This window comes from Fundulus heteroclitus, unplaced genomic scaffold (genome assembly GCF_011125445.2).
Source record: "Fundulus heteroclitus isolate FHET01 unplaced genomic scaffold, MU-UCD_Fhet_4.1 scaffold_75, whole genome shotgun sequence".
Lineage (NCBI taxonomy): Eukaryota > Metazoa > Chordata > Actinopteri > Cyprinodontiformes > Fundulidae > Fundulus > Fundulus heteroclitus.
The window spans coordinates 882,450-909,857 of record NW_023397197.1 but is presented as its reverse complement, the minus strand read 5'-3'; the positions used below and the strand labels follow the sequence as shown (position 1 = coordinate 909,857).

Here is a 27,408-nt window from a genome sequence, read left to right as displayed (position 1 = left end):
ACTACCTCTGTGTGCAGGCTTCCTCTACCCCATCTGAGAGGGTGTTCTCCACAGCTGGAGACACATTAGGTGCTGAAAGATCCCGTATCCTTCCAGAAAAAGCAGATATGCTCATCTTTCTGCAAAAGAACTGTTAATTTTCCCAACTACTATTTTATAATTAATATTTTTTTATTATTTAAAATTGGTTCTTACATAATTTGTTATTAGACATTATTGGTTATTAAGTTTGTTCTTGTATTAATTTTTCATTTAAACACAGATGTTACTCCAGTTTCACATTTCATGTGGACATCTTGATCTTGTTTGCTTGTGCAAATAAAGACAGGTAACAGACAGTGTATTTATTCCCTTTTAACCAGCCACCAGAAAACAAGAGCTGGATGAAGCTCTAGTCTCCATGATAGTGAAGGATACCCAGCCTTTCTCTATTGTGGATGACGTTGGATTCAGGACAGAGGCAAGCATAAGCAGGCTGGAGAACCCCCTGGAGTACTGGGCTAATCATCAGTCACAGTACCCCAATCTGTACAAACTTGCACTTATTTATTTATGCACCCCGGCATCATCTGTGCCATGTGAGCGTGTCTTTTCAAAGGCTGGAGAAGTAGTGTCAAAAAAGAGAAATCGTTTGAAACCAAAAACTGTGGAGAAATTGTTGTTTCTTAATAAAAGTGCATGAAATCATCCAAGTTACACAAGCATTAGCCTATTCATTAGCCCCTCCCTAGTTCCACAAGCACTTTCATTGTCCTCTGATTAAGCCCATGCCATTTTTCTAGAGTCACAGAAAGACATTATTACACACCATGCCATATCATTTGACACTACTATTTTGGGAATAATTACACACAGAGAATACTTTCAAACAATATTTTATTATACACATATGTGTATACATAATTTATGTAGACAAATGATTTAGTCCTACACCTTTTGTGAAGTCATTCCCAAGAGCCATAATAGACAAAAAATCAATGCATCACACGTGTTAAGATCCAGCTGGCTGTGATTATACACCTGGCCAGTAGGTGGTTTTGTGTGCACATGAAGCTTCAAGAAATGAACCCTTTCTCGAACCATTTGGCTCAAGTGGTTCAATGCCTCATGAGGCTTCATCTCACCATCACTAGGTGGCAGGATTCCAACAGAAAGCAGGGCAGAATCAGATAGACAGGTGAGGAGTAAGTGAAGTCTGAAGACGGACAGGCAGAGAAGTGAAGACAGGGGGAGACTTATGTAGGGAGGCTGACAGGTGGAGTGAGTCTGACTAATTAATGACCGACAGGTGTGACTGACTGCAGAGGGAGTGAAGGGGAAGCTGAGTGAGAGAGGGAGGAGGAACTGAAAACTAACAGAAAATAAAGCCGGTTTATAACTAAAACCCTAACAAGGAAGAAGAACTGAAAACCAGTGGTGGAGAAAGTACTCATACAATGTACTTAAGTAAAAGTACAAATACACAGACAAAAATTTACTCAAGTAAAAGTCAAAGTACCACATTATTATTTTACTTAAGTAAAAGTAAGAAAGTACAAGCTTTTAAAACTACTTAAGTATTAAAAGTAAAAGTACTTGCCAAGCATAATAACTAACGGCTTATATAATGTCATTAAGTGTACCTATCGTATATAGTTTTAACTGTAACTGTTACATGGAGATTATTTTAATGGCGCTAACATTTATTTAATAACCAGGACGTGAAGGAGTTTAGCGTCAACTTATATGTAACATTCATGGCGGGAGATGTGATCACGACCGCAGTAATCACTGTTACTTGCAAGTTCATGCTAGCTTATAACAATATACAGTAATCGTATTTATTTACTGCAGTCGAGTTCATCAAAAAGCTTGCTAAGATTACATAAAACTTCACTAACACAAATTAATTTAACATCGATAGCGTTTAGCAACTTAACTTACCTCAATATGTTTTTTCAAATTTGATGGTGAATTTTTGAAAGATAGAATTTCATGCTTTCGGGGAAGGCAAAGGCGGCATTGGAATCTCCAGGAAGCGTTTTTTTGACCCAGTTATTTCAAAGAAATCTTTTAAATAAGGCCATGGGTGGGGCAGGTCTTCTGGAGGATGACTATCCTTGGACTCCATTCTGGGAGTTAATGATTCTGCAGGTCCTGCGTACTGTGCTGCTCTTCTTGAGGGAGGGCCTAATGGTTATTTCCCGCTTTGGATTGGTTCAGCGGACTGATTCTGCTCTCGCCATTGGATACTTTCAAACTAACGAACAAATCAAAAAACCTAAATGCGTCTTGGATGTAACGAGTAACGAAACGCTGTATAGAAATGTAGTGAAGTAGAAAGTACAGATACTTACTGTTAAATGTAGTGGAGTAAAAGTAGAAAGTATCCATTATTAAATCTACTTAAGTAAAGTACAGATACATGGAAATTGTACTTAAGTACAGTAACGAAGTACTTGTACTTCGTTACTTCCCACCACTGCTGAAAACTAATAGTAAACAAAAGCCAAATACAAAACTAAAGCTGCTCCTGTACTGGACTTCCTCGGCTTGTCGGTCAGAAATCTTGTTCATTGACGCCAAATGTGGGTAGAATTCTAAAACATAATAACTGAGTTCCCATCTTTACTAAATGAGGTGACGGCGGTGATGACGTTCCAGCACTTTTATTGAGAAACAGAGCAGAGATCACATAGATGGAAAGTAATTGCACCCCACGGTCCCGCTGCAGTCTGCGTCTGCCCTGTCTCTGTCTGCCTCGCTTTTCTGGCTTCCCCTAATACTGCACAGTGGCCTTGGCATGAGACAAACCAAAGACAGTCTATCCTAGACAATAATCATTCTACGCAGCATTCACCTTGCAATCAGCAAACAGTGGATGTTATACACAGCCATCAGGTCTGCAGGCCTCCCACGTCCAAGTGGTGTGAGGCCATAGTGACTTCAGAATAATATGTCTTAGAACAACGATATATTAAAAAAATCTTTGTGCGTACAGTTTACATGCTTTTCCTGTGTATGTTTTGGTTCTCCCTTGGTACTCCAGCTTCCTTCCACCTTTAAAATATGTGCATGCTTGGTTAATATCCACCCTAAATTGCCCTTGAATTTGAGTGTGTGTGTTAGAGAGAGAGAGAGAGAGAGAGAGAGAGAGAGAGAGAGAGAATGGTAGTATTTATTTAAGGTAGTGGTTTTAATCCCCATTCTCAGGCAAGGCATGGCAAATTTAGTCCAGGTTGTGTCCATAAAACCTAAAGCCAAATATATCTGACAAGGTCAAGGCGAGAATGGGAAAGTCCAAGAAAACAAGAACCTGGTGAGATCTGAAAAACTGGCAAAAAGGTAAGCTGGACATTTAATAACAGATCGTTTTTAATACTCTGGCAGCAGGAAGCTATGGGACGTCACTATACAAAAGCAGACGAACAGATGAAGGCTATTCCCTTAATAAGCTAAGCTGCTAGCAGAGGATCACAGATGCAGAAAGTGAAATTAGTTAACACGAAGCAGGGGAGCAACAGACAGCCGGCCAGAATCAAACCAACTCCAGTCCTCGAGGGCTGGTGTCTTGCAACATTTAGATGTCTCTGGTTGAACACTTTTCATTGTTTTTCACTAATTGACTGCACTTTTCAGACAGCACTTATTATGGCAACCGATGATGCACTTCAGCTTTGGCTAAAGAGTCCTTACCCAATAGAGCAGGGGTGTCAAACTCATTTTGGTTGAGGGGCCGCATTCAGCTTAATCTGATCTCAAGAGGGCCACACGAGTTAACTCATTGCAAGATTAAATAGAACTAATAAATGTGGACTTGTTGATTTTTATATTAAATGAATTTCACTTTTACACAATATATTATGAATAACCTCAGCCTTTTTAAGAAAAGTATGTGCAATTTCAACAATACTTTTACTCAGTTAAACATTTACTTGTGCATTATGCATAAGAACTGATCACAGTGATTATACAATGTTGAAAAACATTATTCACATTTTTTTGGAACTTAAAAACACTGTCCTACATGACAAAATACATCAAACAGATAAAAATTAAGAAATTATTTAAATTTTTCCACACCTGAAGCTTAATCTGCTAATTAAAACACAGCGCCCCCCGTGGACAATATAGGAACTGCATATTTTCAATTAAACGAAGTACATGTTTTTTTCAATAATTGTTTTATCATTCTCTTCCTTTTGTCTCCTCTTTCTTTCACCTTTTTTTTTCTTCTTGTTCTTCCTTTCCTACTTTCCCATTGTAGTGTCCATATCATTTGAGATAATCCCCGCATGAATCATAATAAAACTATTCACATTAATAAATCAAGCGGAGCACTATGGCAAAGCAGTACTTCTCCACTTGTGAAAGTCAAATTTGATGAGCTCTTTTTGGCATTTAGACAACAATTCTTATTGCCACATTTTTTTTTTTTATAATGATAATGCATTTAGCCACAGGGCCGGACTAAATTGTTCGGCGGGCCGGATCCGGCCCGCGGGCCGTATGTTTAACACCCCTGCAATAGAGGTATTTGGATGAAGCCCTACACTCCTGTTCGATGCCTCAAGTCAACTGACCAGCTACTCTTCAAGACGGTGAGGTCAGAGGTTCAGAAGAAGTAGAGCGTTTAATGTTGCTGCTCCAAGGTTATGAACTGAGGTTCCTTTTGAAATCAGACGGGCCCATTCACTGTCCACTTTATTAACATCAGGGCAGTCAAAAGTAGCCGGTCAACGGCGGCAAATCGCCGTCTATAGCAGCTCCTGCCGCCGCCTACTTTTCCCCGATTATACATACCAAAAATCAGCTTAGCATCTGTCTCTACTGAGAGCAACATTAACGAGTGATTGGGTTCCTTGTTCCAACCGAGATGCTACTTTTCCGATCAAAACACAGACCGGTGTTATGCCGAAAAGTGCAATGAAACCGTGAGAGCCGACGTGAGTTTTGAAACTGCAAAGCTTTTTAAGCGGAAGATCAAACGTGCACAGCACCGCGTTCATAGACCAGTGTGATGCATTCACGAGTGTCAGAAAGCTATGGTGCATTCAGGAGCATGGGACATTTCAAACTTACAAGGAAAGAGGCATAAAACGGAATAGAACTTAACTCATACAATAATGTATTTATCCAGAAACAGTGTGGGCTTTCTTACAATACACTGCATGAAAAGTGTGATTTTCTTCACTATGCGGCACTGTAGATTGTCGTGGAAGTTCAGGTTAACGGCTGTTCACGGTAATTTGCAGGCAACACCGAAAACTGCCGTGAATTGTCAGAAATTGACGTGGGCCTTGCTTGGCGTGGTCCCCCCATGACCCCCCCTTCTCCTAATTCTAGGGGAGGCTTTAACATGTAAATGAAAATGCTGTGAGCTATACAAATGCAAATCAGGGTTGCAGGGGGAGTTTACCCATGTCTCGCATTCAACTCCCCTTCAACTCCTCTTGGACGCGATCTACAACTTTCAGCCAGTCCGCAGACTGACGAGAAGAAACTGCTGATTGCTATCAGTGGACTGTCTCATATGAGTCAGTCGGTACTGAAGCAATGCCAAGAGCGTGGAAATGTTCAAGTCAGAAGTTTTGGTTGGGTCATTCAGGTTAAAGTAAATGAAATGGGGTTTAATGAACTAAAAATAAGTCCCACTTTAATGGAGAGGTATAGTGAGGATTTAACTATATATACAGATGCATCTAAACTAACTGATAAAAGAATGGGTGTTGCTTATGTCATTCCAAAATTAAACATTAAAGTTGGAAAAAGAATGAGTGATGATTTAGCAGTTTACACAGCGGAATTGATTGCTGTGTGGCTAGCTTTGCTTTGGGTGGAGGACAATAGGCCAAGGAAGGCAGTAATTGCTTCAGATTCCAGCTCAGCTTTAATCAGTATTAAAACATTTCAGTCAAAATCAAGGCAAGACATTGTGTATGATATACTGCAAGCTGCAAATAATCTAATAAAGTCAGGAATTAATGTAACTCTGGTATTGTACCAGCTCATATAGGAGTAATAGGAAACGAGTTAGCAGATAAAAGTGCTAAGCAAGCAGCTAGACATTCTAATATAGATGTTGAAGTGCACTACAGCAAAGAAGAAATTAAAAGTATGGTCAAAAACATAGTTATGGGTAAATGGCAAACATTATGGGACGGTGGGCAGACTGGAAGACAGTTTTATAACATTCAGAATAAAGTGGGAAAGAGCAGAAATACAAACAGAAGCAAGGAGGAGGAGGATGTATTTTCTAGAATGAGGTATGGACACACGTCTAAATAAAACTTTGTTAATAATGAAGAAGCATGCTGATGGCAACTGAATTCTGTGGTAGTCCAGAGACTATAGAGCATGTTATTGTACACTGTAATAAATATCAGGAAGAAAGACAAAGACTAGTCTTACAATTACAAGGAGAACAGATGAGGCTAAACTTCTGCAAAAAAAACACAGGGGAAATGAGTGTAAACTACGTAATTGGCTTCCTGAGGAATACAGGACTAATAAAAATAATTTAGTATGATCTTTTTGTTTGTTTTGTTTTGATTGGTTTGTTTCGTTATGTTTGTTTGTGTGTTTGTTTTATTTGTTTGCAACCTATTAGGGAAGGTTAGACTCCAGTACCACACTCCAGTCCAGTTGGTGGCGGTAATGCACCATTAAAGTTAGTTGCCAACCGCCATAAAAACCGAAAGAAGAAGAAGAAGAAGAAGAAGAAGAAGTGGACCGTCTCGTCAGCTAATAGTGCCGATATGAATGAGCGGTTCACTTAACTGCAGAATTCGGTAAACTCCAGGTTGCTGTCCATAGAGGACAAGTTGGCGGCTCTGCAGTCGAACAACTGTGCGGGAGAGACTAACTCCAAGAAGAGAAGACGGGTGCAGAATCCCAAGCTTAGGTAAGAATATGTTCGGTGACTGCTAGCTAAGCTAAAAGTAGCCTAGCCTACAACCAAATCTAAGATTAGCCTAGTAGCCTTGCAAAAGAACAAGCTTTATTAAAGTGTATTCTCATTTACAGGAAGCAGTATGCCGTCTTCACAACTCGGAGACAAATTGCAGGCGCTATGAACCGGAGCGAGGCGGTGACCTCCTATTTGCTCGGAGCATGTCTGCAATTCCAGATTTACACCCTGTTGATAAAGACGACATTATCTGTAAGTGACTTGTTTTCACTGCTTCTCCTTCCTTGTTTAATGTTATTGTGACTTGCGTTTGATTTTTATTCATACCACTCTCATTTATTTGTTTTCCAGCCTGGCGAAGAAGATGGCGTTGTTGGCGTGGTCTCTGGATGGATTGGACGGCCGCCGCCATTTCGTAGGCCAGTGTTGTGCGCAATTCTGTTTCCCCCGTGTCGAGAGCGCACTTTGCAGCCGTTTTCCCGGCGCTTCTAGTTGATTTCTCGGTAAAACAAATCCTATAATCATGTCAAGGTTGTAACATTCAGTTTAATCGGCAGCTGTTTACAAAATTGTAAAATAAAAATAAACGGTCTTTCAGACATCTCCCGAAAACTTTGGGAAATAAAGAGCAAATGTTTCTAAATTCTCAAATTATGTGTGATGGGATGTAGTATATTAGAAATTTCCTTAATCCAGTAAACTGTCATATTTTATATTACAAAGGGATGTACTGGGAAGTCTACACTCTTGTGTTTTCAGGAAGTCTTAGGCTGTTTCTCAATTCACGAGAACGCGCTCGCATTCTCGTGAATTGAGAAACAGCCATAATGTTTGTGTCCTGCTATCAGCCATCCCATCCTCCACTTTCAGCAATGTAAAATCATAAATACACAGTAGGTGCTGGAATACTGTTTTATGGCTTACTTTTATTTGTCAGGTTAAAGTGACAAAAGTTGGAAAAAGACCGTTTATCTTGCCATTTATAACACAATACAGCGTAAGAAGACATAGTTTGTTTATTTTTATTCTACAATTTTGTAAACAACTGGTCAACCATGTTGTAAACAGTCAGTTTACAACATGGTTGTAAACTGACTGTTACAACCATGACATGATTATATGAGTTGTTTTACCGAGAAATCAATTAGAAGCGCCGGGAAAACGGCTGCAAAGCGCATTCCCGACACAGGGGAAACAGATTTTCACGGGGGAACAGAATTGCGCACAACACCGGATCTCTCTGAACTCTGTGTGAAGCTGCAGTCCCGGTTAGAGGCGACGCCGAAGTACAGAGCCACGCACAGTAGGCGTCTGCACATCGGACCTGCCTCAGAAAGAACGCCGCCAGCAGTTACCTACAACCCCGAGGAGGCAAACGGACAGTTCACGGAGTTGTAATTTTTGGATCCTCGCGTTGTATATAGGTGTTTGTTTTAATAAAGCTCTTTCTTTGCATAAACATCTTCCTGGCAAATGTTCATTTCCTGCATAAATTCATTAATGTCCTTGATGGTAGCCTAATAATAGTGTAGTAGCCTACATAGGATAACATGAATATACAGCATAATATGAATGAATGAATAAATAAATATATATATAATAAATAAATATATAAATATAAATATATATATGTAAATAAGTTATTGGGGATCTGCCAACCAATCAGGAGTGATTTTACTTGTTTGAAAGAAGTGGTTCCATCCAATACTCAGTAAGAACGTTCAAGCCTGGCCTGGCCACGTGTGGTTTTGCTGCCAATCAGGAGCGATTTTACTTATTTAAAAAAAGTGGTTTCAGCCAATACTGAGTAGGTTATTCAAGCCAGACCTGGCCAGCCGCGCGGGTTCGCTGCATTCATATGCTAATTAGGGCCATTAGTACAGCTGATCGCTCTCCACATACGTCAGAGTCCGGTTCCGACAATTTGTGGCCCTGAAAACGGCAACAACCGCGGGTTGCAAATTGTCGTTAACTGCCGAAAATGAGGGAGATCTGCGGTAGTTTACGGGGACGAAAATCTCACTTTTCATGCAGTGATACTGAATGCTCTATAATTGTATTTCTGATGTGCATAATCAAAAGATTATGCACATCTGTTAGCTTTTTATTCTGAAAAATCTATAATATTACATATAATATAATATTACAGCAGCAAATTATCAAAGTTTTTCAGGGGATGCATTTTGTGTTCGTCTCTAGAATCCTCGTCGATGATATGATATCGTGTGTGTGATGAGTGCAAGTGAAATTAAACTGAGATAAGAGATTTCGAAAGAGCAATATGACTGAAATAAATTCAACATGTGAATTCAATTTCAAATTCCAACCCTGTATTTTTATCATAAAAATTCGACTTTGTTCGTGAAGAAATGTTACGACCGTTTTTAGAACAGAACTGTGAATAATAATAATAATAAGATGAATAGACCTCACCTAATCTGATCTGTTTTATGTGGTGCTTGTAATTCAAATTAAACTAATTTTATGCAAATGGAGATTACCTTACCTTGTTAAAACATGATGATAACATCATGTGAAAAAATAATGTTTTAAGAATAAAGATAAAAAAGAAATGTTTTTGAAGAATTGATCATTCACAATTTTTGCCTTGTATTGAATTTGAAACATGCACTCTGACTCTATTGTTTAAATAATCACCTGTCTTGAAAGCTTCCAAAATATATCAGGGAGAGTCTGTTTTTCAAAATTCTCCCCTCTGGGGCTCGGGCACCGGCATAAGTGCACCCTCCTACTTGATAGTGTGCAGCCTGCTACTTTAAAAAAGTTTGACTGCCCTGTAACATTACAACCAGTTGTTTGTGTTCTAATAGTAAAGTTGTTTATTAGGTTCTGTTTCCTAAGAATAAAAAAGTCAAAAGTTAAACACAAACAAAACTCAATTGCATCTAAATGTTACAGTATTTATATACAGAGCTGGAAACAATAGAGCTGTTTCACAAAAGCAGAATTCAAAAATCCAGTATGAGAGATAAAGCCATGCTCTGATCACACCAGGTCAAGTGTAGATTTATAAAAAAAACTGAAAGAATGTATTGTTGGATACCTGATTTGTAACAAAATTACGTGTTAATGATAAAAGATTTCAACATCGTCTTCTTGAGTCACGGATTCTGATGGGTATCAGAAAATATTTTACTCTGGACTCTAGTGACAACACCATCACTTCTTTATCATCAATGTCTCTGATGCCCTCAAAACATGCAACTGTCTATTAAAGGCCTTTCTGTCACATTTAGAACAGCAGCAGTCTTTAAAACACCATTGAACAGCAACATTGCCCACATTGATGATTATAAAGATTATAAAGTTAATAATAAAGTTAATATTCGCCATGGTAACTGATGTGCTACTGCTTTGGTGAAACTGAGTTAAGGCCAAGTTCAGACAGAATATCTGGAAAATCCCGATTCAATCCATTATCCTAGTTTGTTGAAACCGCCCTCAGCTCTCCTAAAACAAAACAATATTTTGACCTTTGAGCAGTAGCAACATACAGTTACTAGCTAAGTAGCAGCTCATGGAAATATATAGAGTAAAAATAACAGTGAAACATGTAACTTAAGAGGAAAATATAGCTAACACAAAATCTAAACAGGCAATAAGAAAAATGTATTTGCACAAATAAAGCATACAACACTGCAAGAGCCTAGTCAGAACAGTCAAAAATATCCAGCAAAACCTGATGATCAAACTACTTCTGCAGGAGGGTTCAAACAGGAAGTGCCTGTCAGGATGAGATTTACCTAAACCCAAACATAGTCAGCAGCAGAAATCTGGAACTGCACCAAATACTGCAACTAAACAGAATGACAGGAGGAAATAAAATAAAGTGCTTTTGGCCATAACAGTTGCTAATCAACCCAAAAATCAGCTACAGTAGATTGTTGTGGAGGCTCCAGATATTAAAGCCTAAACAGTCTCAGTGTGTGGAGCAGTCGTGCTTTCAGTATCCTTGCTGCTCATCTCCTGATTGTCTGATGCTTCACAAGAACAGAGTAAAGCCAGAAACTTATCCAGGAAGCTTTTCCGACTTAACAAATACAGAGTTGTTTCTGCAAGGGGACAAAGAAAAATACAAACTAAGGCCGCATTATGAATAATTAAACTTGATTTTATCATCAGGCACAAGGTAATCACGGGCAGGAAAAGCAGAGTGTAAATTAGCAGCACCACAACCTGCATGGCTGCAATTCGTCTTTTTTCTTCTGCTGGGACACTGAGGGCTCCAGACATAGCTTTAATAGTCCCAACCAAGCAGAAGATGAAGACGGGAAAGGGCAGAAGAAGCAAATATGCTAAGATGGTGAAAAACATCCCAGGATCAGTAGCCAGAAACAGAGTTAGAGGAATAATAAGAGGAAAAGTCCAGACCACCACACAGACCACCACATAGGTCTTGATGTTTCTCCTGAATCTGTACCACAGTGGCTTGGCGATGACCAAATACCTGTAATAACAGATGGAGCTGTTTAGTCCATGGAGACTATCAGGTGCTGACTAACGGGACTATATGAGACAACAGAGAAGCTTAAAGGGAAACACATAGTTACCTTTCTAAGGAGATACAGACCATGAATCCAACACTGGTCATTAGACCTAAATATGTGATGCAAATGCCGATATCAGGCCTATATACAAACAATATAATTCTGCCGCAGAACTGAACGAGATCAGAAAAGAGAAGGTTGATGACGTAGACTGGGACACCCTGATCCTTTTTCACCTGCAACAAAGACAACAGAGAAAAAAGTAACTAATGACACCAGAATATTATTAACATGTGAAATGTTTCCTGTTTCAAACATTTCAGTCATTTCTAGAGGTAAGAAAAGGTAAACTTACACCTGAAATGAAAGAGAACCATTATTTAAAGAGCAGACACAAAGTCAAACAGCACATTCATTGTTGCTGATCAGGTTTAAGTTATTTTGTCTCACCTGTAGAAAAACTGCAACTATCGCTATTAGAGTCAAAGGAAGTCCAATGCCGATGGTGATCCGGTTTACCCATTTTTCAATTTGTTTAACCATATCAACGTAAGTGTCAAGCGACTCAAGAAAGTCTTTCTTAAGGTAGATCATGCTCTCGCTGATGTTGAAGCTGTTATCAAAGCTGTTGTCTAGTTGAAGTTCATCTATTCCACCCTTCAGTGTTGAACCAGAACGTTGAAGACAGTGGTTTCTGTAAACAGAAGTGATGATGGTTGTGTAAATCTTCAGAGAAACAGGTCTGATGGTTCTTTATGTGTAGCATGTAAATCCAGATGTTAAACGAGAAAATCTAAATGTCAGAAAATGTTTTGGTCAAAGTGGAAGGTTTTCTCCATCATCAGATCTTAGATATTGTTCTTCTCACAAGAAGTTTGTCAGGGTGCAGTTTTTCCTGCTGCACCCTGAACATTTCCTGGCTCCTTCCTCCTCCCATACAGCCCTGCTTCCTCTCTCCTAGAACACCTCAATCTGCCGTCTCAATCAGCCCGGACTCAGCTCTCCTATATAAACTCACCTCAGTCTCCTCTTCCCTGCCGGTTCGTCTGTCGTCCTCATCCAGGAAGACAGACTCCCTGCTCTTGCAGCAGTCCTCTCTAGACCGCACTTCTACCTTGGCTCATTTGGATCCCGCACCAAGCTCAGCTCGGGTCCCATACCGAAGCTCACCTGCAACCTTGGGTCACGTCCCAAGGCTCACCCGCGGTCCGCCAGCTTCCTCCCATCTGCCTGCTCCTTCATTCACCATCCACCTGCTCCATCTCAGTACAGACTCTGGTTCTCATCCTCCACTACTCACCCAACCTTCAATAAACTCTTTAAACGAAGCTCAGTGTGGTGTGTGTGTTCAGGTTCATCTCAACAAAACATGACAAGGTTTTCCTGAACTTTGTCCAATCTAGAAATTACTTTCCAACCTAAGAAAGTCTAATGTGGCCTTTCAGTGTTTTATGGATCTACTGGTTTGTGTCGACTAATGGCCACGCTTGGCTTCAGGTTCTCTTCTGAACTGATTTGGATGAAAAAAAACATTTTATTGGGACAGTTTTAATGTCAGGTTATGTGTTTATTACATCTCATTTGGATGATTTGTTATAAGTAAGTATGTATTGTTTAATGGTATTTTTTCTACAATACATTTGTCTCATTTCTAGATAGAAATAAACTTCTTGTTTGTATAGAAATATCAATCTGCCCGGTGTAAAAACATTTAGAGAATCGTTTAATTGTGTATGGTGAGGAGTTTTCCAGCTCAACTCATAGATTATTACAGCATGTTTGTCATGTAAGAGAAATAAAGCATCCATTATCATCTAGACCTATTGGTTGTGAATAATGAAGATATTTTACCACACATTGAAAATATTTCAGCAGTTGTTCATCACCCAACACATCGTCTGACATCTACAAAACATCTACAAAAACCAGAACCATCTGCTTTCTGAATTCATCTCCCAAGCATACTTCCCATCACCTCAACAGCAGAACAACAAACAGGCTTTAAATAAACAACACCATCTTTTTTAAGTAATCACAGAAGTGTATAGTTTACCTTTAGTTCATCCAAGTTTGTTCAGGTTCCTGCAGCCAGAGATCCTTTCTGGAGCGCTGACATCTATCTAACTGGTCGGCTGAAATGGAAATGGCTGTTCTGACATCAAATCAAGCTTTTTCCCTGAAGCACTTAGGAGTGTTGGTTAGAAGAAATGATCATGTAAAAGCTTTAAGATGTATTCTAGCAGTTAATGTTTTAGTTTAATGCTTTCTGAAAGAAGAAAACAATCTGTTGATGAGTTAATCTTATGAATAAAAAATGTTTCCATTAGAATAGTGGTTCGTTCAATATTATCATCCATTCAACTTTTTCTTTTCATGATAGAATTGTCTAATTCTAATTTGTTGATGTATTACTTATCTGTTTTTTAGCAGAATTTTTTTCTTTCTCATTTCAGTTTTGTTCTTTTTTGTAATTTTCTTAATTGGGGTAAAGAATATTTAACTCTGCTGGTAGACAAAGAGGGAAAACAGTATTCTCTAAGTGGAGTCAAGCAATAATAAGAAGATAATGTCTTTGTCTTTAAAACAGATTTATTCTGCTGCTAAAACCACATCCTGTAACGGTTGTTGCTGGCGAACCCAAAATTTAGCCGGACAATGAGATATGTAAAAAGGTATTTAATAAAAAAAGACAAAAAAACAAACCAGGAGATGCAGATGTCACTGGTATTGTTTTCAAGCTGGTGGAGCATCTGTGAACATCCAGATCATATTTATAATGAAGCAATGCAGTTTGCAGACAATGCCAATGAAGTGTGACAGAGTTTGTGAAAACCAAATGATCTGCTGAAGCTAGATGTGGCCAGCAAGGCAACAGGGATGCAGCTACGCTGTTTTTCTCTGCCCACATCATCCAACCTATTGCTGGGACATTTACAGTAAAGCTTAACACTTCAGGGCCAACCTAAAAACCTGCCTTTGTTACACATGCAGAGAATCTTTATTACTACATAGAGACCAACATTTTAAGCTCTGCTCATTCTGAAGAAGATTCTTGACATTCTTTGGAAGAGTTAAATGTGACAGTGATTTGTGTTTGAAATGTGAAATAAATGCAGTTTATGTAAATAGTAAATGGTTTCATATTTATGAAGGTGTGCTGTGAATCCTTGAATAAATAGCTTTTTACCTCTTGGTGCACCTTTTAAATTCTTTTTTGTCTGGGCCATCTTTTCAACTACCTTAGTGATTTCAACCAGATGTTGACAGTGAACACCTCATGCGTATACGGAGCTCTAGAATGATTCCAGTTGCTTTATGTCGTTGCCGTTGCTCTCTCTAGCTGCCCTTTTGTCTTCTAATGCTCCAGTTTAGTTCAACTCTGGCTAGATTTCACCGTGTTAACTCCAAACTTGTTGCAGTCCGCCCTCATCATTCTTCCTTCAGCCAAGATGCGGCTGACACTCATGTTTGTGTGGAAGCAGAATAATAATCAAATAATAAGAAGAAGCTGCTGCATATGTCTCTATGCTTGCATCCAAAGCCTTGAGTGAAGGCGTATCATGAAGGGGAGAAGTTGCCAGGTTCCATATTTCATAAACTGTTTCTGTTGGGACTCAACTGGATGGCGTAATGCCCAAAGCTTCTGACCACAGATGTGCTTAATGCCACAATTTCTGCCATGCAGTGAGAGGCGTTTTAGTACCAAATGTTTCCCTCCTACATGCACTCTGGACTGGAAACACTGACAGCTACTTTTTAGGATCTGATTGAATGTGACTTTGTAAAGAGCCTTGAGATGACGTGTTGTGAACTGGCGCTATAGAAATAAAATCTAATTGAAGTGAAAACATTTTAGTGTGGTTATTGTGGAGCATTACCTGATCACTGCTTGTTCCACAGGCTAAAAACCATTCTTTGGGGATTTAACAGGACATGAAGTTTCTTTTTCTTTGTCTCTATGTAACTATAAATGTCATCAAATAGTCGGCTTTTATCACTTCCATGCGTTTCATATTCCACATGACATAAATGTCTTAATGTGGGCGTGGCCAGCAGATTTTGTAGCATCTCCCTAAACAGAGCTTAGACACTGAAACAAGGTTTACCACTTTGCAATATACTCTAGTTGCATATTCTATATATTAGCTCTACATGGCAATATTTAGCCCTAAAATCCCTGCCTGGTCCTACCTGATGCCGTCAGTATTTGTTCACCCAGAGCAACTCTTTCCTTTTCCATGTTCTTTTTGATGTAGAAAAGCTGATGGCTGGAATATTTGGAAAAGCTTTCCTCACTTCCCTTGTGATCTAAAAAAAAGGCAGAATATTCATTTTTTATTATTTGTAATATTCAATAGTTTGTTTCTGTTGTAGTTCCATATTTCTGCCAGCAGGGAGCGTATTCACAACTACAAGCTCTACGCGCTTCTTCTTTTGTCTTTTTTCTCTTTGCGCTGATGCCGTTACTGCAGTTCAGAGAGAGTTAGAACAGGAGGCGTCAATATAACTAGTTACTAAGTAAATACTGATTAAAATTGTGTTATATCTTGAGTTATTGATCCTAGGAGATTATCTGCACCTGCCAGGAGGGTTTCTGGTTGCGGGACATCACCGTGTTGTTGTGTTTTGTCGAGTAATGATGATTAGCGCTTAGCATAGCATGCTAACTACTGCTGATTCTGGCTGATTGCTCACTGATTTCATGGAGAAAGTATCTTTGTTATATTGTTATGCTTGGAGACGATGTTTAAAACCAGCTGGAGACAGATGAAGGTATATGAGTGAATTGAGGATGTAAAAAAATGTGTTTTCTGGAAATTATATGTGTTAATTGTGCTATTGCTGCATGTGATTTGTACTTTTACTATATGCTAACTAATGCTATATAGTTAAGCGAGCTGGTTTTATGAGCTAAAACAATCAACAGTGTGCTTTTGAGTTATTGAGAGACAGTAATTTAATGAATGATTAACAAAAATGATTGAAATGTGATTTAAAATAATTCATATACACCATTTTGTGTGTGTGGGCTGTTTAAAAATTAATTTTATAGCTTTATGTGATACTTTGTTAACTTGAATAAGATAAAGAGGATAAATACTGAACAGTTGATTTGGGTAAATGTATAAAAAGAGAGAGAGATTAATGTAAAAGCTGCTGCTCTATGCAGGTTTTTTTTGTATCAGTCGGTTTTGAGGAACGTGGAGCAGGTTTACGGCTTACATGCGTGGAGGGTGTGACGTCAGAGGGCAGCTTCATCGTGCATCTGGAGAAAGCACATCTATGACATCATACAGATAAGAAAACAAAATCACACTACTCGGGTAGATGAACACTTGATAACAGACAAGACAAGGACACTGACTAATCTGGACGGTTGACTTTACCGCACTGGTTTATTATTTTGGGCCCATTTCATTTGCACTTTAAACAATATTACAATTTTTTTCCCGAATTGTGAATTTGTTCTGTTGTTGTTTATTTATGAGGTTGCTGATGGTAAATCTCAAGTTGATTTCTGGGATTGATGACGAAATATAAATTCAGTCAGTTGCTGAACTATTTCAGTTGGTGAATTTAAAGAGTCTTTGTGTAATAAATGATAAAAGGGGAACAAGGACCTCCAGAAACACTCAGCACTGTGTTCCAGGCTTCCAGCAGTGTTGCCAGGTCTGCTTAATATCAGCGACTTTGAGCTTTTAAACCTTTTAAAAGGTAGAGGGCATAGAGCTGGTTGCTTGTTTCTGGCCGACCACACTCTCTGTTTCTTTCTAAAGAGCAGCAGCCAGGGCCCTGAGGAATATGTTCTTTTATTAAGCTTCCTCTACTAAAAGTCGTTTATCCTGAACTAAAGCAGCCATCCCCTCACACACGCAGCGCTGCACATGTTTCTCATGCGTCGTGTTTGCAGCATCTTCTGTCTGCGTGACACAGACTGGCAGCTGTTTGCTAGCAGTTAGCGTTAGCTTCCTTAAATGTCCCTATTTATCAGCAGCTTAACGATAGAGGAGCTGATATTTTAGTCAGTGAGGCTCTGTTAGCTTCAGTGACGATACTAAAGACTTTGTTCCTGATCTCATCAGCTAGTCTGAGAAACGAGACACGGCGGCTCATCTGGTGCCGTTTAAATGTGTTTCTGCTGTTTGTCATGGTTTTCATTTTTCTGCTCATCTCCACCTTTATACTCTGAAGCGTTTCCTTAACCTGTCAGATCTCCTACATAAACCAAATATTACTTTTGACTTCAACATATTAGTCAAGGTATTTCTACAGTTTGGAAGCAAATAAAAGAATCAGGAGCCGTTTGTGTTAGTTTGATTTAACATAAATGTCAGATTCATTGTTTCCTGTGGAGTCCCTCAGCTCTGCAGAGGATTTTATTTCCTCTAAGTGTGATTTCTCTCCCTCGGGACGACCAGAGTGAAGTCTGGATGAGAGCTGGTTCACCGTGTCTCTGTTCATCTGCAGAGCTGGAGGCCAAGCAGCGGGTGATGGAGGACATGCGTCTGGCCCTGACTGAGCAGGAGGAGACCCAGGAGCAGATGGAGCAGCTCCTGGAGGAGAAGATGGGGCTCCTCCAGGAGCTCTCTGCTGGTGAGGCACCAAAGACACAAAGCTACACCATCAGATTAAATGATCAGGTTGTACCGTTAGTATGGGTTCAGTCAATTAACCCGATCATAATAATAATAATACGATCTGACATGCGCAGTTATCAGGTTTCCCTAAAAAAACACACACAGAAGAAGAACTTCACTCTTTGCTGAACAACAAAAAATACTAAACAAAGCGTTTTTATATGTGTTTGTTAGTCTTCTGAGCATCCAGGAAGTTCTAATTAAGTTCTTGCAGGAAGTTCTAATTATGGTTGAAACGTTACTGAGTAAAGCAACATTTTTTAGCTCTTTTATTGTGTCGAACAGGAAGGTTGCATCGAAACCTCACCATCGCAGAAATACGTCACTTTTACGTCGGGTCCACTCTGGTCAGTCTGCCTCATCCAGACTAACTTGATCCTGACAAGTTTATGTGAACGTTGATCGGATTATCAGTCTGAATAAACCACCAGATTACAATTTCATTCTGATTGAGGCAAATCCGATCATAATATTACGATTGGCTGTTTGTTCTGATTACTTTTGTCCATTTAAACGTAGCTACTGTCAACAAGGAGGTCTGATCCTTTTCTGCAGTGAGGGACTCAGACCTTCATCTTCATCAGCTTCATCGGCTGTTCAGCCAAACATGACAGTCATAAAAATACACATAAAAGCCGACTCTGACTATAAATACTCATAAATCTTCTTTATTTTTGTAATGCTGAATTTTTTAGTACTGTTTAAAGACGCTAACATAAATGCTGCTTTGGTCCGATTTAAAGTTCAGTTTAACCAGATTTTTGAGACACGTCGTAAAACCACGACTAAAATGTTTTCTGCATCCATCCCCGTTTCTGCTGCCAAGCAGCGCATCAGGAGTCACGCCTGTAAACGTTGTCTGCTTCAGATTCAAGACGTTTCCTTTTGAACCAGAGCAAACATCTGCTCCACAGCTGAAAAGTCGATAAGATAGTTTAAAGGTGTGGAAAACTGGAGAACAGTCAGTGAGAGCGGCAGGAGGTCTGAGGAGTTAAAGCGGTTCTGTGTGGTTCCAGAGGTAAACAGGCTGAAGGAGAAGGTGCTGCAGCAGAACCAGGGAGCCGGCGGGCCCTCAGAGGACCTGGACCTGGCCAAGGATGAAGCTTCACGAGCTCAGGAGAGCTTAAAGGTAGAACCAGATGTTTTCTGATGTGGACCAGATCAGTTCAGTCAAATCATGAAACTGAAGATGTTTTCCTGTAGATCCTGACAGAGAAGAGCCAGGCTGAACGCAGGAGGTGGCAGGAGGAGAAGCTGTCTCTGATTGGTCAAGCCAAAGAGGCAGAAGACAAGAGGAACCAGGAAATGAGGAAGTTTGCAGAAGACCGAGAGCGCTACTGCCGCCAGCAGAGCCTCTTAGTAAGAGGAGCAGGAGACCAGGAGCTGGCCCAACAGCCGAGGGGCCCAACAGTAACCCGTTTGCTCCTGCCTCCTCAGGAGTCCAAGCTGCTGGAGAAGGAGGCGGCCATGGAGAGCTGGAGGAAGGAGAGGGACGCCCTGGTTGCTGCCCTGGAGGTGCAGCTGCAGAAGCTGCTGTCCAGCCAAGCAGAGAAAGACAAAGTCATCAAGGAGCTGAGTGAGCAGAGCTCAAAGCAGCCAGCAGAGGTCAGTGTGGCGCCACCGCTTCCTTCCTCCTACGTCCTGCTGTCTCCCGATCTACGAGCAAAGGAAGCCCACTCCAGCCAATCGCTGCGCGCCCTCTGCCGGCGCTCGGCCAATCACCTGCCCCGCTGGTGGGCTTACATTTGACCAATCGCCTTCCAGCACCCGGATCCCTCATAAGCGCTCGGAGGAAGACGCTCCGCAGTCATCTTTACGTTGACAACTGTCTGGACTACTTTGGCGAGCGGTAAGTTTAAAATATATATGAATATTCTCTCTTTGTTTATTACAAATACCGAGCATGCTGCAAAGACGGCAGATTGATACGAACTCTTTCTGTTACCGTCTCGGTTTTAGCCGTTGTGTCTGTCGCTAGCTTGTACAGCGACCGTCACGCTTTTTTCATACAGTAATAATAATATTTTACATGAATGTGATCAAGTTTGCATCTTGATCACACTTGATCGCGCTGTGCTGCTGCTGTAATAATGCGCGCTTCGCGGAGGTTGTGCGCGCCGGCCGCCCCGCTTTAGCGCTATTCAGATTACAGTTATGATCATCACTTTATGAATGATCATAAATGTGGGCTCCTTTGATTTTTGTCTACCTCCCGCCAAGAAAATAAATAGAAATTACACTTGGTATTATAGCAACAACATTATACGAACAAGTAACACGATTATATTAACAAGTGTTGATTAATTTTTGATAGAATTATTATTAATATCCCAATTTAATTAATTTTACTTAATTCTCGCCTAAAATAGCGCGGTTTTAAATATAATATTGTTACTACAACACCAACAAGTCTTATTTTTGTCTTTAATACATTTATTGCAAAAAAGATTATTATAAAAAATTTTTTTTTTAAATTCCCGCCTAAAACAATGCACTTTATTTGCATTATAGTACAATATTTGATACCTGGTGATGCTTTATAGCATCAGTAAATGGTAAATAAATGCTGCTGCTCATTTGTAAGTTCTTTAAATACTGATTGTAAAAATTGACATAAAAATCCAGAGTAATGATCGTGCAATATTTCAAATGATATTTCTACCAGTCACATTGTTTAGCTCCGTGCTCAAGATGGACTCCACCAAAAAGGTAAAAACAATCAAATGTGAATGATTGTAATTGCTTTTATTCATTCATATATATATATATATATATATATATATATATATATATATATATATATATATATATATATATATATATATATCTATATCTATCAGGGTTCCCACGGATCCTTAAAAAGTCTTAAAAGGCATTGAATTCTGTAATATAAAACTAAGGCCTTAATTGGCATTAAAATGTCTTAAATCAGTCTTTCTTAGGTCTTAAAATTGTTACCAGGTCATAAATAGGATTCAGTTTTTGTAATCCTTACCAAACAGTAAAATAATTGACACAATTATATATATTTTTAATTTACCGAAAGGCTCAATGTAACTATTATTGGTTCCGTCCCGATAGCGGAAGCAATAAAAACTGTTGCGGCCGGACCATAGCTGCGAAAAAGAGTTGGCACTGGTTATGTTGTGGTTTTTAAAACTGATTTATAGTTTATTTTAGTAGGGAACAAAACAAAGTTTGTGCATTCAGTTCAGTAGTTGTTAAAAATATATCTGTAATTTGTGTGTTTTTTAGCGTTATTCCTATATGGAATGTTTTTCAAACTTTTAAACATGTCTACTGGGCCACAAAGTAATGGTTTATGTTAAAATAAACATTTGGGTGAAGTTGTCGCAACCAGGTTTATCTTGTTTATCGTGAAGTTGGTCTTAACTTTTTATTTCAAGTGGCATTAAAAAGTCTTAAAAAGTCTTGAATTTAACTTCCCCTATGCTGTAGGAACCCTGATATATATCTAGATAGATAGGTGTATGTGTGTTTATTTTACTGTTTCTTTTTTTTTTTTTACATAGGTTACCAAGAAAGTGGCCGGTGCAGCTGCCAACACAGCTGGGTGGTGCACCAATGTGGGCAACGAGCACGGCCAGGTTCTGGTGTGGGTCCTGACAGCAGCAGAGGGCCATGGACTGTGGCCCATGGCGGCTGGTCTTATGAGGCGCTACAGGGAGGCAGGAGTGGCACCTCCTGTCATAATGTATGTGGAGCGGGACTGCTGCACCCCCCACGGACAGTCACAGGTCAGGGCCATGTTCGCTGAGTGGAGGGAGCTTCAGGTGCGCCTGGACATCTGGCACTTCATGCGGCGTTTTGCAGCAGGAGTCACCACTGAGGCTCATCAGCTGTATGGAGTATTCATGGCTCGACTGTCCAGGTAAAGTCTTCATCTTGTTTGTATATTTATTGTCTAAAGTCTAACAGAGAACATGAACTCTGTCCAGGTGCATCTCTGAGCTGGATCCGGCAGATGTTGCTGCTCTTAGGCTGGCCAAGCAGGGGCAGCTTCTGGCCCAGGGAGTTGGTCCAGTCTCTGAGAAGGCCCTGGACCAGATGATCACCAGGAGGGAGTTGGCTCTTCACTGCTGCAAGAGGACCAGGGGAGCAGAGGAGACAGCCAGGAGGATCAAGGCCCTGGTCGATGAGATGGACAGTGAGAAGGGGAGGGACACTCTGGGAGGACCACTGGTGGACCACGAGTGCATTCAGCAGGTCTGGAAGGAGCAGCAGAGACACATCACCTGTATTCAGGACCCAGAGGGCTTCTCTCTGTACCTGAAGACAGGCACACTGAAGAAGGGTGGTGTGGACCTCTGCTGCTACCGCTGTGCTCGTGGCTCCACCTCCTTGGAGTCCTTCCACCTCCATCTAAATCGCTTCATCCCAGGTGGCTGATTTTATCTTTTAATGTTGTTGTTTTAAACGCAGAGAGTAAAAGTCATCTTCTTGGTTTCCCCCTGCAGGGACCAGTGCCAGCGACGCCCACTTCCAGGCCGACCTCCTGGAGGGTCTGATGCTGGAACCAGGACCGCATGGAGGAAGCTGTGAGCTGAGGATCTACAGCAGCGCTGAGAGGGAGGCCATGGACCGACTCAGCTTGGACGAGCGCTACCAGCCTCCTGGGTCACATACAGGCAAGAATGATTAACCTTAACTCAGACGTGTTGGCAGAAGAAAAAACTGTTCTAGTGGTTTCTCTGGAGATGCATCCATGGTTTGCTGATGCCGACGTATTTCCACCAACCAACACTGACATGCAGCGCTAAAAGGAATCCTCCATTTTAAAAGCACAGAAACCAAAGCAACACATTTAGTGGTAAAATATGTTTTTATTCTTCCTGATGAATAAACAAAGTCTAAAGCAGGTCAGAGACTGAAAGAGCCTGGAGTTTCATCACTTTCTACTTTCACTTTTTACTCTGCTACTTTCCACCACTATGGAGTGCATGTTTGAATACTTCCTTAGTTCACATTCTTGACTAATAATCTGTATTCTGCGTTCTTCTACAGGGGAGCTTCTTGGGATGGAGTACCTTTACAGTCAGTCTGGTCGTTCGCTGACTGTAACGGACAACCCAGAGGAAGAGGATCGGCCGGTGGAGCTGATGGATGATGAGGCGGTGCGCGATGAAGGCTTTGTGGAGGAGGAACCCGAGAACCTGAGCGTGCCCGTCCTCTTTGCTCCAGAACACAGCAGCGTCCAGCAGGCCTCCAGCCCCTCTTCCTCTGCACCGTCCACATCCAGCCGAGGAGATCTACGTCAGCGCCTCAACCAGAGTCCTCTGCCTCCTCCTCTGCCTCCTCCTCTGCCTCCTCCTCTGCCTCCTCCTCTGCCTCCTCCTCTGCCTCCTCCTCTGCCTCCTCCTCTGTCTCCTCCTCTGTCTCCTCCTCTGTCTCCTCCTCTGCCTCCTCCTCTGCCTCCTCCTCTGCCTCCTCCTCTGCCTCCTCCTCTGTCTCCTCCTCTGCCTCCTCCTCTGCCTCCTCCTCTGCCTCCTCCTCTGTCTCCTCCTCTGTCTCCTCCTCTGCCTCCTCCTCTGTCTCCTCCTCTACCTCCTCCTGTGCCTCCTCCTCTGCCTCCTCCTCTGCCTCCTCCTCTGCCTCCTCCTCTGCCTCCTCCTCTGCTTCCTCCTCTGCCTCCTCCTCTGCCTCCTCCTCTGCCTCCTCCTCTGTCTCCTCCTCTGCCTCCTCCTCTGCCTCCTCCTCTGTCTCCTCCTCTGCCTCCTCCTCTGCCTCCTCCTCTGCCTCCTCCTCTGTCTCCTCCTCTGCCTCCTCCTGTGCCTCCTCCTCTGCCTCCTCCTCTGCCTCCTCCTCTGCCTCCTCCTCTGCCTCCTCCTCTGCCTCCTCCTCTGTCTCCTCCTCTGCCTCCTCCTGTGCCTCCTCCTCTGTCTCCTCCTCTGCCTCCTCCTCTGTCTCCTCCTCTGTCTCCTCCTCTGCCTCCTCCTCTGCCTCCTCCTCTGCCTCCTCCTCTGCCTCCTCCTCTGCCTCCTCCTCTGTCTCCTCCTCTACCTCCTCCTCTGCCTCCTCCTCTGCCTCCTCCTCTGTCTCCTCCTCTACCTCCTCCTGTGCCTCCTCCTCTGCCTCCTCCTCTGCCTCCTCCTCTGCCTCCCTCCTCTTTCTCCTCCTCTGTCTCCTCCTCTGCCTCCTCCCTCTCCTCCTCCTCTGCCTCCTCCTCTGCCTCCCTCCTCTTTCTCCTCCTCTGTCTCCTCCTCTGCCTCCTCCTCTGCCTCCTCCTCTGTCTCCTCCTCTGCCTCCTCCTGTGCCTCCTCCTGTGCCTCCTCCTCTGCCTCCTCCTCTGCCTCCCTCCTCTGCCTCCCTCCTCTTTCTCCTCCTCTGTCTCCTCCTCTGCCTCCTCCTGTGCCTCCTCCTCTGCCTCCTCCTCTGCCTCCTCCTCTGCCTCCCTCCTCTTTCTCCTCCTCTGTCTCCTCCTCTGCCTCCTCCTCTGCCTCCTCCTCTGCCTCCTCCTCTGCCTCCCTCCTCTGCCTCCTCCTCTTTCTCCTCCTCTGTCTCCTCCTCTGCCTCCTCCTCTGCCTCCTCCTCTGCCTCCTCCTCTGCCTCCTCCTCTGCCTCCTCCTCTGTCTCCTCCTCTGCCTCCTCCTCTGCCTCCTCCTCTGTCTCCTCCTCTGTCTCCTCCTCTGCCTCTTCCTCTGTCTCCTCCTCTGCCTCCTCCTGTGCCTCCTCCTCTGTCTCCTCCTCTGCTTCCTCCTCTGCCTCCTCCTCTGCCTCCTCCTCTGCCTCCTCCTGTGCCTCCTCTGCCTCCTCCTGTGCCTCCTCCTCTGTCTCCTCCTCTGCCTCCTCCTCTGCCTCCTCCTGTGCCTCCTCCTCTGTCTCCTCCTCTGTCTCCTCCTCTGCTTCCTCCTCTGCCTCCTCCTCTGCCTCCTCCTCTGCCTCCTCCTGTGCCTCCTCTGCCTCCTCCTGTGCCTCCTCCTCTGTCTCCTCCTCTGCCTCCTCCTCTGCCTCCTCCTGTGCCTCCTCCTCTGTCTCCTCCTCTGTCTCCTCCTCTGTCTCCTCCCCTGCCTCCTCCTCTGTCTCCTCCTCTGCTTCCTCCTCTGTCTCCTCCTCTGTCTCCTCCTCTGCCTCCTCCTCTGTCTCCTCCTCTGCCTCCTCCTCTGTCGCTGCCTCCCCTGCCTCCTTCCCCTGCCTCCTCCTCTGCCTCCCTCCTCTGCCTCCGTCCTCTGCCTCCTCCCCTGCCTCCTCCTCTGTCTCTCCTCTGCCTCCTCCTCTGCCTCCCTCCTCTGTCCTCCTCCTCCTGCCTCCTCCTCTGCCTCCTCCCTCTGTCTCCTCCTCTGCCTCCTCCTCTGTCTCCTCCTCTGTCTCCTCCGCTGCCTCCCCTCTGCCTCCTCCTCTGTCTCCTCCTCTTGCCTCCTCCTCTGCCTCCTCCCCTGCCTCCCCTCCTCTGTCCTCCTCCTCTGCTGCCTCCTCCTCTGTCTCCCTCCTCTGTCTCCTCCTCTGTCTCCTCCTCTGCCTCCTCCTCTGCCTCCTCCCCTGCAGCGCCCTGTCCAGCCAACTGGAGCCTCTGGTCCTGCAGCATCAGCTGGGTCCAGCGTTGCAGACCAGGCCCCTGTGAGTAGACGACACGTTAGCTTCAGTGCTACATCACTGAGATTTTACATGCTGTAATGTATTTTGTATTTTAATACTTTCATGCAGGCTGCAGTCCTCGGACCTGACGGCATCCCAGGCTGGGATAAGGTCCAGGACTTGGCCGAGTACCTGGTGACCCTGCGTCAGGCTCTCTACCTGGACGAGCAGCAGGTCAGAGGTCATCTGCCTGTGACCTCTGACCTGGACAAGAGGAGGATCAGTTACCAACCCAGGCACCAAGCCAAGCTGGCACACGGCCGCTTTAAGGCCCCCAAGAATACGGGCGTCACCCCGGGTGTGGACAGTGTCAAGAGGAGCCTGATTGGTCCTCCAGGGGGACCGGCTCAGTGGCCCAGCACCAGTCGTCTAGTTGAGGCTCTGTGCATTAAATTGTGTTCACTGCACAAGTCCCCAACAAAAAAGGATGGAGTGCGGCTTCCTCGGTGGACCAAAGTTCTCACCGACTACCACCACATCTGAGACCTGGTGCTGGACTGCCCCCCCCTGATGGAGGCCACCTCTCTTCAGCTTTTTGTCCTCAATCAGAGGACTCTGACACAGTGGTAAGCACAATGCTTATTTTTTTTTACTTTGACATTTGAAATAAAAGTATCACATTTAATTGTAATGGTGACAGTTTTCTGATTGCAGGTTTAATTGAAGGGAGAGCACGCAGGAGATTAGTGTCCTCACCCAGGGCCTTGCTGCAGAGGACCACATCGTTGTGGCCAGCTCACAGCTGCCTCCTCCGTGGGAGAAGCTGGACGAAGCGCCGTCCCCCTCAGGACTCCAGCATGAGTTTTCCCTCCCGCCAAACAGAGCAGGTAAGGCTCCTAAGCTGCGGCCAGGCAGACGACCTGCTAGTGCCACCGTCCTGCAGCCCGTCACCCCAGCAGCTCCTCTTCCTGTCCCAGCTCAGCTTGTTTTATTGAACCCTGGGTCGACAGTGATGGCAGCAGGTCATCACAGGGCTGCTCCTCCTCTGGCTCCTTATTTAACACCTGCCACACAGGTGGCTCCTGCACCCACTGCCCCTGCGTCTGTGTCCTGCTCCACTGAGAGGAACAGGCGACGCAGGGCAGAAGAGGAGGCCACCGGGAGCCAGAAACGAAAGTATGTGAGAGAAGTGGCTTTTAACAAGTGCAGCAAATGTGGGCAGCCAAAAACAAAAGAGTTTGGCCACAGCCGATTTGGCAGCGCCACTTTCTGCCCCAGTGCTTCAGGGGCAAATCCTTGGAGCAGTGGCTGGTAGAACAGCGGCAGCTGAAGAAACCGGGAAACCCACCCTAATAATGATGATAATAATAATAATAATAATGATAATAGTAACAAAACCAATAACATGTAAATATATATATATATATATTAGGGCTGGGCAAGTTAACGCGTTAATTTCGCGTTAACTCATTAGACTATTAACGGCGATATTTTCTTTAACGCGCGTTAACGCATGTTGCTCACATGCTTTTATTTTGTGAAGGTCTGTCCAACTTCCGTTTGTGTGTGCCGCACTTCCGTTTCAGCGCTTCCCTCGGCCAAATAACATTAGTTTGACTGAAATGATCAACTGTCGCAGCAACAGTGTCAAAACTTGCAGAGCAATGGAAGTGGCAGGTCAGGGCCACAGCTTCAAACTATTCATGAGTGAGTGGATGATACAAAGAAGTGGCCTCATATAACGTACGAGGACATTTTAACCTGTTTTGTGTCGTTACTTGGTGCGGACGGCTCTGCTGTGCGACTTTACCGAAGCGAACCTCCGCAGTGAAAGAGTTGG

At 43.1% G+C, this 27,408-nt stretch overlaps 1 protein-coding gene, 1 long non-coding RNA gene and 1 pseudogene across 3 annotated transcripts in view; 2 read left to right on the top strand and 1 right to left on the bottom strand.

Annotated features, from left to right (window-relative positions):
* The window catches only part of LOC118561876 (kinesin-like protein KIF20B), a 366,850-nt gene extending 346,631 nt beyond the window's left edge, over window positions 1-20,219 (top strand). Inside the window, exons 7-11 of the mRNA XM_036134136.1 lie at window positions 17,866-17,991; window positions 19,052-19,164; window positions 19,239-19,394; window positions 19,473-19,702; window positions 19,800-20,219. Coding sequence (XP_035990029.1) covers window positions 17,866-17,991; window positions 19,052-19,164; window positions 19,239-19,394; window positions 19,473-19,702; window positions 19,800-19,857 — 683 coding nt within the window. The 3' untranslated portion in view covers window positions 19,858-20,219. The remainder of the gene's footprint in view (window positions 1-17,865; window positions 17,992-19,051; window positions 19,165-19,238; window positions 19,395-19,472; window positions 19,703-19,799) is intronic.
* The window catches only part of LOC118561874, a 951,216-nt pseudogene that overhangs the window by 169,303 nt on the left and 754,505 nt on the right, over window positions 1-27,408 (bottom strand).
* LOC118561889 lies at window positions 25,486-26,988 on the top strand. Of its 2 annotated transcripts, none has more exons than XR_004930339.1 (3): window positions 25,486-25,610; window positions 25,698-26,194; window positions 26,283-26,988. It is a non-coding gene; the product is annotated as an uncharacterized LOC118561889 (long non-coding RNA). The 2 variants fall into 2 exon arrangements; XR_004930340.1 differs by having other exon boundaries at window positions 26,269-26,988.